Raw genomic sequence first — 13,940 nt, forward strand, 5'->3', positions numbered from 1 at the left:
TGTACAATGGGTTCCATTTCTGCCCAAAACACAGTAGAAGCCTTTGCTATTTCTCTCCTGGCATTTTTCAAACGCATGTTTAGTAGACAGTCAACTCCCAATGTGTCTACATATAACTACTTTAGTTAAGGGTACATCAGATTTTGCATTCTACGGTGTACAAAGTTTTTCCTGACTTTTGCACCACCCTCTTCTCTCAGATTAATGTTTATTTGATTTATGGATAGACGTAATATTATCTTTAACCAATCTGTTATTCATGGACATTTAGGTCATTTCCAATCTTTTAATTCTTCCGTGGACATCTTTGTCATATGTCATTTCACGTATTAAAATGCATCCGTAAGATAAATTCCTAGAAGTGTATGTGTATGGGGGTGGGGTGGGGTGCGTAGGGCTCTGTATTTTTCAAAGCACTTTTTTAAACACTGTGAAATATAATACTGAAAACTGCATGAGGCGTACAGATACTTAACAAATGACTAGAAAGCAAGCAAGCACCAGTGAAATACTACCAATACCTCTAAAAGTCTCTCATATGTCTCTATTCTTAATAACCTTCATTGTCCTTCCAGAAGCAACTACTACATTTATTTTGTGATAGTCACTTAATTATCATAAGAAAACATGCATTTTTAAGAACTGTAAACCAAAGGGGGAAAAAAACCTTAGGATGAGATCTAAAGATGTGTAGAATTGACCATTTTAAGGTTGGCTTGTCTTAAGCCAATTTCTTGCTTTTATCTTTTCTCATGACTGCATATAAGGAACATAAAAATAACATTCGAAAGGCAGAAAAAGAAAGAAGAGGAGGGAGGGGGTGAAATATAATTGTTCAAATTAATTGTACTCACCACAGGGCTAGTCGTTGCTCAATTTCCTTGAGAAAATTTGTATGAAATTTGTGCAAAGGTTCAAAATTCAGGAATATGAGGCTTTTCAACGTTTCAGGCATGGAGTCCTCTTTGCTTACTGCGCTCTGAAACCACTGGAAATAAAAAAAAGACACACTTAGGGGTGTAAAGAGGAATGGTGAGTGTTTGCTATTCTTCTGAAGAAATGCTGCAGCCAAGCGCGCCTGGAGGACGAAAGGCTTTACTATCGGGTTTGTGGTATTTCGGGGGCATCAGGGGCTCCCAGGCCGTACTGCTTGTCCCTTTTTTCATTAGATGGGGTGAGCAGCTCCCAGCTCTTTATTACTGCTTCCTAAGATTGGTTACCAAAAAATTGCTGAAGCCAGGATGAATCTCCGAAAGGGGCAGCTTCTCAAATCAAAACCTCCCTTCTGGCCAACTCACTGGGATCACTGATTTGGTGGTAACCAAACAACACTTGGTTCAGTCCTTTAGGAACTTCCTCCATCTCTGCTCCTTTGTTAAGATGTTGAGCAGGAGGGTGGCTGGACCAGAGAGATAAAGCTGCTGCCTTCACACAATGTCACTCACCTTGCTGAGGGGAGGCAGGGCTGGGTCCCAAGAAGTTACAGAGCTCCTGCCCAGGGCCAGGCACTGTACATAACGCCCTGGAGGCACACAAACCCAGTGACTCCACTGACCTCCAATAGCCTAACTCTCTCCCAGAATCCAGGGGTCAGAAAGACATCAGCGATGCTTTGAATTTGTTTCCAAAGCTGAACAGAACTGATTAAAATAATAAAAGGCAGTCTTCTGGCAGATTTTCCTGACACAGCTCAATTTATTATCAAAGATAAAACAAGGCTTCTACTCCCTCTGGGGTTTCCTTCAAGCAAAAATAAGTAGCTTCATTTGACAATGGGCAAAACATGAAAAACGTTCTGCATCAGTGCACGCACACAGTAAAATGTTTCAATTTTCTCCACTTTAGATGTGCCTTTGCACTTAAGAAGTCACAATTATAAACATTTTTATAGAGTACGTTCTGAATTAAATATACTGTCTTAATTTCTATAATCCAGGAACACATGCCTTTTAATTGGAGTCACAGAATCCAACATTTAATGAGATCCAGCTTCTATCCTAAAGTTGAGTATTAGTTGAGATAAATTATGTAATTTAATGCTTTAGGGGCACTGCTACACATACCGAAGTGATGACTTCTAGATCCTTCAGATATGTTCTCTCCGTGGTGGAGACTTCCTTAGCAATGAAGTATGCTTTGTCAGTTGGGAATCTCTGCAAGATCCATAAAAAGAAACAAGACATAATAAATTTGAGTGTTAAGTCTCCAAGAATGTCTTGATTATAAGGAAGTCCGGGGGAAAGTGGTACATTGCTATCTTACAATCTTTTGTTAACTGGTATCAAGGCTAAATTCTCAGTTATTCCCCTTTTGTGTGAGAGGAACTAGAATAGGAGACTGGCGTTCCGTGATGAGAAAATGGTCTAGGAATGTTTGCTTTCATGTAACTATTACCCTCAGAGCAAGGCCTGGAATGATTATGCTAGCCCCCACTGAGGACTGTTCATTCAAAACAGGCCATCTGAAAATCGAATGAATTAGTAAAATATCAGAGTGATGCAATCTTCAAGAGAATAAATGAAACATAAGCCACAGTGGCCTGTGTCCCGGCTGCCGTGTGCTGGTGGTGCTGGTGTGTGTTCAGGAAACGGAAGGTATGTTGTTCACGGGAACACAAAGGGAAGCTGAGCTAAAGGGACAAAGGTGAAAGCAGGCAGTGACGCCATTGTGCCTCCACGCTCTGGAGTTCATTGGTTAGGCGGGCAGGCAGCACCATTCCGGAGTGGGCCAGCAATTGGTTTTGCTTTCCCTTTCAACAATAAGGAAATGGAAATCCCTTGGAGGTTGCTATCTGGTTGCTTCCCACCCAGTTCCACCTGTGGAGATGCACTTGAAAGCAGAGACCCGAATAGATAGTTGCAAATCCATGTTCCTAGCAGTACTTGGAATGCCCCAAAGGAGGAAAGCCAAGTGTCCATCAATGGATGGATGGGTAACACAGTGTGGGACAACTATACAATGGCATAGTATTCAGCCTGAGAAAGGAAAGGGATGCTGACATGTGCTACTGCATGGATGAACCTTAAAGACAGTCTGCTGAGTGAAAGAAGCCAGTCACAAAAGGACAAACACTGTCTGATGCCACTTATGTGAAGTTTTCAGAGTAGCCAAATGTACAGAGACAGAAACTAGAATGGTGGCTGCTGGGGCTGGAATGAGGGGGAATGGAGAGTTAGTGTTTAATAGGCACAGAGTTTCAGTTTGGGATGGTGACAAAGTTCTGGAAATGAAGAGTGAGGATGGTCATGTACCATTGTGAATGTACTCAGAGTCACTGAACTGTATGCTTAAAAATGGTTATATGGCAAATTTTATGTTACGGATATTACTCCAATTAAAGGCAAGAATAGCACACTCTTATGCACAAGTGCCCACACCTTTCTCCGGCCCTCGTCCTCGTCATCAGTCCGTGGGCACGGCTGGTCGTTCAGCAGTGGGCTGACCAAGGGAGAGGCCTGCTTGGTGTCGGGGCTCAAGTTGGGGGACAAGATCACGCTGGTGGGCACAGCTCCTCCCTGCGAGTTGATGGACAGCTCTGAAAGGTGAGGGCTACCGGTCAGGGAGCCTGTTTGGGGATGAGAAGTATTAAAGAAAAAAAAAAGTAATTCCTCTGGGTCCTATTTCTACTTAAAATTTTCACCTTTTTAAATCTCCAGAACCTTGACTACCATATGGCAAACTTAATGAGCTTCATGATTTTCTAGCTTTTTTTTTTTTTTTTTTTTCAAAGTTGCAGCTGCCTTAATACTGAAGATACCAGCGTATGAATAATTCAATGGAGCCTCAGTTATGCCATTAATGATCAGGTAGAGAACTCTGCTTCGAGAAGAATTACAATGGTTTAAAAGAATACTGTATCCCCACATAGAATCTTCACCTCCTAACTACTGCCTTAGTTTCTACGAATTACTCGAGAAAGACACAGTATCTCTATCACAAGGAAACATGGAAAATGACTAGAAAATAGAGCTATACTAATAGGAAACTAAACGACTTGTGCACCGAGGACAAACTATATCTTGTAACAATGGGCCACAGCTAAAGAAAGGTAAAGCAGCTAACTCCCCAATCTACAAAGAACAGAAGCAAGCTTGTTATACCTGGTGATGTCACTCCATGTCTCTCTCACTGTTTGGGACAGAAACACTAGCATCACATTTACATGCAAAGGTGATCATTTAAAAATGCAAAGCTGGAGGTCATTCCATTATCCCAACTCCCCTTTATGAGTCAAAAAGTTGACAGGTAATTAATTATTCCTCTGAAAAGGATACCATATTAAACAATATGAAAATGTATAATTACCCATTATGAGTCAGCCAAAGGAGATGATGTGTTACATGAAACTCTCTGTCAACAGAATTTTGCAAATATCAATATACCTCAACCCATGGAAGCTAAACGGGATGTTTCAAACATACCTCTAACCTAAGTGCTTTTACCTAACACTCGTATAATTCTAATGCAGGTTTGCGATAACTAGTGTTAGAGTAAACAAAGTTAAAGGAGCCTGCAGTCCTGTCTGTTACCATTATAAGGAAAGACAAAGTAAATGCTTTCTCCATTTTCCAATATACAGTTTCAGCTCGTTGCTACTCTGCACACTATCAAGCATCTTGGAGAGAAAGGTGAGGTGCAGTTTTCCAGGCGTACCCCCATTTTCTTGACATCTATGCTCTCTCTCCCTCTGGATACATTCATATCCATTTTGAAATTATAAGATAGGCCAGCCTAGAATGAAGTAGGGTAGTGAACTTGATCCCAGTATGAATGAACCATAAAAAAACCACCACCAGCCCCCACCCGGTCCCTCATTGATCAGCCAGCTGTGTCACCAACACACAGGTGAAAAGCCACCACACCCAGGAAAACAACAAAATGCATGCATCCTGCCCATGGGGCAGTACAAGGATCCTTGAAGAACAAGATCAGGAAATGTGAGGAAAAGGCAAATTCAAGAAGTTCGCATTGTAAAAATCTCTCCATTTAAATCCTTGCATTTAAATATACAATCATTGAAATGAAGTCCTGGTGTTAGACAAAGACCCAATCACCCCACACACCACCAGACCCAGTGAAACCCGGAGAAAAAAGCCAGAAATTGCTTCACAAATGTCAATTTTATTGACACTAGTGCACAACTGAATACAATAATTTTGGAAGAATTGGAACTTGTGAAATAGAAATACTGACAATAATTAGAACTGCAATTATTTCAAGGTACTACACTACTCTTTAAAAAAAATCACAAAATGAAAAATGTTATCACTACAAATAGGAATTAGAAAAGAGAACTTCTGGCAGTCTATCTGGAGATCAAAACATTTCATGCATTTATGAGTTGCTGTTTGAGAATCACTTATTTGTCCACCGTTATCCGGCAAAATTTGGGGCTTACCTTTAGCTCTCGCACGGTGCGTGCGATCAGGTGAGGCAGTTATAAGTGCGAACATGCTGGGCCTTGAATTTGCAGTGATGTGGAACAGAAAAAGCATTCGCCTCATCATTGAAAGAGTTGGAGCCAAGAATAAAAAGCAGTTAGAAGGCCAGTTTGAAAGAAGAGTGTGGGGTGGGGAAATGGTACCAAATAGGCCCTAGGCAGCGTCCCGCAGCAGGTAAAAAGCCAATTGCCACATTATGAGGGAGAAAATAAGGGTGAACACACTCAAGTACAACCACTTCCGCTCTCCAAAGGTCGAAGGCTGTTGCCCTTGTGTATTCCCCTTGGGGACACTTCTACTCGGTAGGCTGAGCAGGCAGAAAGAATGAGTGAACAGACGAGGGTGCCAGGAGAGATGCCACCCTGCCAAGATGGCAGGACACATTTCAAAGAAGATAGCAATCTAGAAGAATCCCCACTGGACCATATGAGAGATAGGATTCAGAAAATGGGCCACTCACAGTAAACTTCATGACAACCTTGTTCCTAGGTAGATTAGGGGACAGCCCCCGGTCAGGCAGATTGTTGGGTAAACGCCTGCTGCATTCACTCATGTAGCGTAAAGATATGTGTAACCATTGACTTCACATGTGCATACCGTCTTGGAGGATGAGCAAATTAGGGTGGCTACTCCAGCTTTCAGCTGGCTTTGTGTCTATTCCTGGGCCTAAGAAAGGCAGGGTGATGGGTGTATTTAAACTGTAAAACCAATAAATCATCAAATACCATGCAGCCTATCCTAGAAAATCTATCAGCAATTCTAAGGAAGGAAAAGATCCCAAACTCTGAAGTTCGATGTTGCTAATTTGAGCTGCATCCGTGGAGAACAGTCCTGCTCCCTGTCTGCCCCTTGCAAGAGAAACTTTGAAAATGTAGAGGTGACATGGTCCAAACAAGAATATGTAGCTCATTTGCCATTCAGCAATCAATGAAATATGCTGACTAGGGTAATTAGTAGAATTTGGCAGCTTAATGACTAATTAAAATTCTATGACTTTGAGCTAGTGTGTGATAACAGTCTGTACAAAGGGGTGTCCACCTAGGGCCCGCCTTCGGGCAAGAGCGAAGAGCTGTGTTGTAAAGAAAGTCAATGTCTAAGATTAGTTATTAGAACTACAAGTAACCAATTTTCACTGAAGTAGTCCATTTTACAAAAAAAAAAAAAAAAAAAAGGCAAACAAACAGTTGTGTTGTTAGATAAAATGAGTCCGCTTGATTTATCCAGCCACATAAAGCCTGTTCAAATCATGCAGCCTGTCCCCTGCTTTGAAGGCACAGCCCTGGGCAAGGAGAAGAAATTGTGACCAACAATCATTGCTATTTAATGAACTTTTAAATGCCTGGGTATTTTTATCATTTTTTCCCCTCTGAGACACATTGACAACAATTTCTTCCAGCAAGGGGCTCTAGGTAAATAATTTTTTTGGGGGGGAATCTTTTGAAAAAGCACCTGGATATTAAGGCAACAGGTGAAAGAAGTCTGAAGAGATTAGAAAAAGATCAGTTAGTTATACCCTGAAAGTCTGGAAGCTTCTGATTCTTTTTAAAAAATTTTTTTTTTTTTTCCAGAAATTGCCCTGCATTACTTTTAGGCATTCAGTTATATTTTCAGTTAATGACTCTTAAATCCTTCACCTCTTCCAGATGATTTAACCCTCCCCCTTGGTTCCCCCATGTCGTCCTCCCTGACATTAATCTGTATCAAGAGGACTGAGTTTGTCACCTCCATGGACCGGAAATGCTTTCACTAATACTGCTCTCAAGGGAGGCATTTCTGGTAATTGCTTTTTAAAATCCTTTTACATGTTCAGATTCTCATGGCACAAACAATTATGGAACTTCGAATTAGCACTGCTGTTATTTATGGATTTCAATTTATCTCACAGCCCAGAAGCTGGCTTAGCTTCTCTATCTTTTTAATGTAAAACACATTCATAATTCTCTCCTGACTGCTCTGGGGCAGCTGCGTTTGCAGCATCTCCCAGGCCGCGCGTACCATGTCTTGACCAGCTCTTCCTCGGAGGTACACACACAGTAGGAACGCAGGATCAACAAGCCTGCGCCCCCCTTCTAGGATCAGGCACAAGCTGCCTAGTAAGCATCCACCACCTCCAACTATAGTAAGGGCTTAAGAACAAACTCACACAAATCTGGGAAAAGAGAATTTTCTAATACTTAATTGTACCTGTATAGTATTGTAAATTGCCCAGTAAATTGGTAGTCTCCATTTTTTAACAGATAAGTGTTATTTTTCCTGTTAAGGAGGAACCTAGAAAACCTGACAAAAAATTTTTAAAATAGTAACCCACAGATTTGTTAAACAATATTTAAAAATCTGAGAATGAGAATATTGATGAAAAGGAGACTATTGATTGCTTTCTCAAGTCCTCATTTAAAAATTTTAAAAAGTACAATTATTAAAAAAGTATTTATGCTGATTCTTCACTAGTCCCCCAAATCAAGTTATTTATTTGGCAAGCTTCTCGGTGCCATTCATCTCTCATGATTTGTCTCTTGCTACTTGGTCCTAAAATATAGATTTTATATCTATGTACCCAAAATATGCTCCAAAGGCACATATAGGAAATACATTATGGGTGTAGGTTTTCATCTATTTTTTAAAAAGCTCTTTTAAAATCCATACTCTCCCTCTAAAAGAGAATACAATGAACTCTCTCTGGAGATTGCGTTTGAAAGCCAGCTATCAAAAACGGTCAGTGTCGTGTGGAATAATGGGTCGTCTCGAGAACCCACAGGATTCACTCTAGTCTGATAACTAAGCTGGGTCGCACCCCAGTGGAATTTGTAAAAAATGAAAAAAGGTGACAAAGTTTTACTGGAATTATAAGGTTCAACAAGGAAAACCAGGTTATAGGATTACCAATCATAGCGGTGGTGTCCTCTTCCTGCTAGCTCAGGGTGTTGAGGGTACTGTATATGTGCTTCTTAGACCAAGCTCCTTTAAGAAAAGTTTTATAATAAGCAGCTAAACATCTTCACCGTTCATCATTAAGCAAATCGGAAAAGCAACAGCAATGCAACTTATAGAAAAGTAAAGAGAGAAATACTACTAATGGAAAAAGGACAGTAAATGCACTAGCTTGTTCTTATGTGGAAAAGATAAAGGCGAATTCTCCTTTGTTTGAACCTGGTGGTGGTGGTGGTGGCAGTGTTTGGGTTGGGGAAACACGGTGCTTCGTACCAATGAGAAATACCATCTTGTACTCAGGACAAAGCTTCAGCCGTCAGTGGGAAAGAACAGTTACAATTGACAGTTTTTACAGCAAGATACCTGTTAGGACAAGTAAAAGCCTCTTCAGTTTAGATTAACAAGAAATATTAATACCATGCATACACTGTTACATGAGTTTGGCCTTCCATGCTTCAAGAGTCCCCAAGCTCACTGTTACTGGAGAAGTCAGCCGCCTTCCCGATGCTCTAAATCCATGCTTTATTGAGATAATGCACTCTTAGGCCATGGAGAGAAGATGAAACCAGACAGTATCTGTGACAGCCTACATTGTGGGTACATATCAAAACTAAAAACAGCTTATTGGCCATGAGAAGCCAACTGGGGCTGAGTAAGTGAGGTCTTCTCTACATTCCCAATTACGCCCACCCACCCCCCAACAAAACAAACACACTAAATTCTTATCAATGTGAACTATGTCCAGGCTTCTATTACCATTTGAATAGATACTACCATTCAACATATGAAGCTGTTCCTTTGGTCAGCTGTCTGAGCTCCCGTATGTAAGCTACTGCCACAGATGCTCTCGGTTTTCATCAGCCCTCTCCCCTAAATACAGTGATTCTGCTCACTTCCAAAGAACCCCCACCCCTATGCACACACAGTACAACATTCAGGCTCGTTAGAAGATGAAATCAGAAAAGTGAAGTCTTCTATTCGCCTTTTCTTTCCCTACCCTTAATAAAATATGGTACCTCCCAGGATGCCTCCACATTAAAGCTTGCTGTTTAGTGAACAGGATCACTGTATTGTAGAGGAAACATATATTCCAGGTACAAATTGGTATTCAGCAGTGGAAAAATAAAATAAAAAAGGACATCAGACAGTGCTCCAACAATGCAGGGAACAGAGGTAAACCATGCTTTGAAGATAAAGACAGAACGTTGGGGAAAAAAAGCCTTTTCTCTTAGATAGGTACATGCTGACAAAACAGTGCATACAATGGAACAACAGAAAAATGTCTTAAATTTATTAAACAAATGACAAAAATGAGAATGAAGTCCCCAGCCTTTTCTATTTTAAAATTAATTTGGTATTAGAAATTTTTAATAAAATATCTTATCTATAGTATTAAATATACACACAGAGAGAACAGAAGGGCATTGGATTAATGATATAGGCCAAGCTTGTGAGAGTTGGTTAGTTAGATTTTCATGGCAATTTTCCAGGCAGAACGGGGTGAGCGTAAAGGATTGAACCCATCGGCCAGGTAGGTGTGTGTGCCGAGAGCAGCAGGTCTGCGTTCTTGACTAAGGAAAACCTATCTTTGGTCTTTCTATACACCACTGCAGAAGAGTGACAAATGACTTAGTTCTTACATAGGAACTTGGAGGCCCAGAAAAAAGCAGTTGTTAGCCCAGTTTCGTGAGCCAGAAAGCTGGTCCATGAGTAAGAACAGGCCTAGCACCACACCATGGCAGGCTCGTTGAGAGTTAGTTACGCACCCAAATTCATAATAAGGCAGGAGCATGGCCTCCAAACTCCCTGATACAACCTCCAATTCAAAAGTAGTTAGTCACTGTTCCATGCTTTTTACCGCCCCCCTCCACACACACACACACAGAATTTTCCTTTCTTCCTTAGGGCCCTTGGTTTGTGTTGCATTTTGCAGTGATTTCTAACGACTCCTCAATATTCTGAAATCGCTGCACCTGGCCCCAGCAGTAAGCTCAAGTACCTTCCAGCACCATGCATTCCCAAGATTGCATTCACAGCAATAGCCTTGCAGTGAACGCTTTATACCTGCTCTCAACTACACATGTCAGCAGTTGATTTTCAATCCTCCCTGCTTTCAAATACAAAGCCACCCCAAAACATAGCAGAGTAACGCGATCTGGGACCCACACGGAGACCCAAATGAGCTACCTTCCACCGGAAGTGACAACCAAATGCCAGAGGCCAGAAGACGTGGAAGGAAGGCTGTTTCTAGGCCAAGCTGTGAAGTCGGTGTCATTCAGTCAATCCACCGTGAAATCGGCCGGAACAAATTAGAGCCTATTCCATTTTTAAAGCTTTCAGGAAAAAAAGATTTTCTAATTCTTTCCTAGTTTCTACCACGGTGTTTAATTGCTTTCACTGGAAAAGAAAAACACATTTCTCATGCTAGAAGTTTCACCTATGTTTTCTGGAGTGATATGCTGTTTATTGTATGAAGGAAGACCTTTTTTTTCAACACAAGACTCCTCCACCCACCTCCTTCCCAGAGGTAGGGCATACAAATCAGCATCTGCAACTTCTCTTCAAAGGGGCAATATTTGGAAATCTCGGAGGTTACAACCCAAGAAAACAATAAGTTGCCTTTTACAAGGATGTATCCAAATAGGTGGCAAGCGGGCCACTTTCGATCTTTGATGCCTACAACGGTAGGCCAAGTCATCACGGACATTTTTTTGCTTTTCATTATTATTATTATTATTATTATTATTATTATTACTTTTTTAATAAAAAGGGAACTGCTGCATCAAGTGGCATGCTTGCTTATTTTGATCTAAAAATCATGGCTTCATTTTAAATACGAGTACCAGCAACTTGGTGGTAGAGGTATGCACAAGTGTACACTAGAGACCTTATTTCCCTGTATTACATTTCAGTCAACTAAACAGAAACAGATGGAATTAAACCAACCAGGAACAGGCAGCGCCAGTAAATTCTTTAATGTTGCCAGAGTCAAGTTCTTTAATCACTTACTGCTGTAGAAGTTCATTTACTAGTACCTTTTCTTCGGTATAGTCTTATGAATTTGGCTAACAGAGTTGAATGTCAACCTCAGAAAGCTACTTGCAATAGATTATTTTGAAATGGTCACCTCTTCCAGGTTCATAAAAACTTCTGCTATCGCAGGGACTGCATAGAAAGATTCTTTTGTAGTTTGATTTGTAAAATTTGCAGCAATAAAATAGAATCATCCCATGAAACTAGAGGAAGACCAGCCTTACAGTAACTAAGCTCGTCACTGTCAGAAGAGGAAGACTTCTAGAAAAAAGAGCCTTTCTTGGAAATGCAACTCTGAGATCTCTTTAAATTCTGGCTAACAAGAATAAGGGCCTACGCAAAGAAGAGTGATCGAGATAGAAGCAAATAAACTCAAAATAAACCTAATGATGAAGGAGGCCCCAAATTTCTTAATTTAAGGCTGGGCCTACTGGTTACCCTATTACTCACTAATGGCTACAGCGGCACCAAACCCCATTCTGTGCTGAATATGGAATAACATTTTCAGTGGAAAAAGTTGATTAGAAGCATGTGAACACTGATTATAGATATGAAAAAGGAAGCTGTTTGCACATTCACAACAGCTTTAACAAAATTTAAAATGACAGTTTAATATTTTAATTTTTTTTCTTCTTTTAGAAACTGCTTGGCAACACAATAAAAATGATTCCAGGACTAATAATGCAAGTTGAGTTTTTGATTCAATTGAAGACAGACTGGATTTTGCACACTTGGTGGAAATTTCAAGAGGCTCATACTGTATTTCAATTTTGCAGGCCTAGCTTTTTTTTTTAAAGCACTGCTTGGCTTGAATCTTCAAAGAAGTTTTTGAGGATAAAATTGGAATTATTCACATTTTAAGTGCAGGCCACGTGGCACAATTTGGTGAGATAAATCTGTGAGAAATTCCCGAATATGAATCACATATGTGGGGAAGAATCCGGCCCACAGACTTCCTTTAATTAAATGCCTGTCTAATAAAATATTGTCAAATGGCATACAGATGACTGCTAAAGGAGCTGGAGCAATTCACATTAAGTTCTGGAACTCATTAAGTGCATTTCTTCATGCTAAGAAAATTTCTTGCATTTTGATTTTGCCCTGAACAAGCAGCAACAAAATCAACCACAAAAGTGTCTACAATTTACATATTTTGAAATACTATCTAACCAAAGATATTAACGCAAGCAGACCCTGGAGTAGCCCTGCGAGGCTTGAAGATTTGTTTCTATATATGGTTTGTCTTCCATGCAAGGCCTGAAGACATCATTTCATATAGCAGCCATCACCTGAAGACTGGCGTTCCCTGTTGTGTCAGGAGACTTCTACCCTAGCTATTGTCTTAGAAACATGGGTGGACAGGTCTCGGGAAACCCTTTGGAAATGGGAAAGAAGTCACAGGTCTAGAGCCTCTGAGGCTTATTTTTCACACCCAGCCCCCTCTCAGATCTCTTGCACTCTTCCTTCAACTTTCTGCATATGCACGCCCTTCTTAGGCCACACCGTGAGATTCTGGAGGATAGGTAAAGAAAGACTTGGGGACCAGAGTCTCACAAAAGACAGAGAGAGGAAGGTGGGATGGTGGAGGCTGTAGGCTTGCACCGCCCTCTGCACAGTGAAGCCCCTGTCACCTCAGCCAACTGGCTCTTCCAGGCTCAGAGCATGCTTAGGACCACTTTCCCACCAATGCTGGGAATCTATTACTGCAGGCAAGTTCCTCCACAGGCAGTTAGTGCGTACTCTCAGCGCTTCAGAATATGCAGCTATTGAACAAACTACACCCCCTCTCTTCTGAGCACCATTAATAATACCAGGCTTGTTGCTTTCATAAATACGGGCCAAGAGGCAGAAATTGAGTTGCTTGGTTGGTACAAAACCAACCGGAGAAAAAATCTATGAGCAACCTAAAAGTGGAAAATCTCAGTATAGAACTGAGTACACCACTGTGAGTCGGTGGCTTTTAACACATTTTAGATAAAATCTTTAAGAAAGAGCAAAACAAAATAGTTCTTGGAGCCTATTTTGCTTTGGAGGTTTACATTTGATGATTTGCATTGTATGCTGGGTAAGTTCATGCCTATCGCTCATTCCTATTTCATTATCAGACTGCCGTATGATTAGAGGTAAAAAGAAAATTCACTTGAACAAATTACATTCACAAATAAACCACAGGATTCCAAATGTGACTCTGCTTAACTCACAGCTGACTAGATTTTTATATAGCAAATCAACATCATTTTCTAAAGTCCAAAACAGAATATGCAGAAACATGTTATAACTGCAAAACCTCCACAATAGAAAAAGCAGTTCTTCCTACCTCGTATGGACTGTAATTGCCTAAAAAGAGTCTACATGATTCTTGGTCTCCACATGACTGTAATTATAATTCCATGCAAGATTCTTTAAAATTAAAATATTGAATCAAAAAGGTCCTATTACATCAAGATGTCACATAGAGTAAAAAGCTGACGTCTAGAGGCCAAGATTCTAGTTTTAGCTTTGTCAGGGAATAGCTGTATGACTACTGGTCGGTCAGAA

At 40.6% G+C, this 13,940-nt stretch overlaps 1 protein-coding gene across 2 annotated transcripts in view; it reads right to left on the minus strand.

Moving 5' to 3' along the window:
* Positions 1-13,940, minus strand: part of FARP1 (FERM, ARH/RhoGEF and pleckstrin domain protein 1) — a 283,093-nt gene that overhangs the window by 39,955 nt on the left and 229,198 nt on the right. Inside the window, exons 14-16 of one of the 2 annotated variants that reach the window (XM_088792816.1) lie at positions 3,378-3,535; positions 2,064-2,153; positions 855-988 (exon numbers count right to left, since the gene is read on the minus strand). In XM_088792816.1, coding sequence (XP_088648942.1) covers positions 855-988; positions 2,064-2,153; positions 3,378-3,535 — 382 coding nt within the window. Of the gene's footprint in view, positions 1-854; positions 989-2,063; positions 2,154-3,377; positions 3,566-13,940 lie in introns of both variants that reach the window. The other variant, XM_088792815.1, reaches the window with a different exon arrangement.

The sequence above is a fragment of the Rhinolophus sinicus genome, chromosome 16 (genome assembly GCF_057876585.1).
Source record: "Rhinolophus sinicus isolate RSI-liver-muscle chromosome 16, RSI-T2T, whole genome shotgun sequence".
Classification (NCBI taxonomy): Eukaryota; Metazoa; Chordata; class Mammalia; order Chiroptera; family Rhinolophidae; genus Rhinolophus; species Rhinolophus sinicus.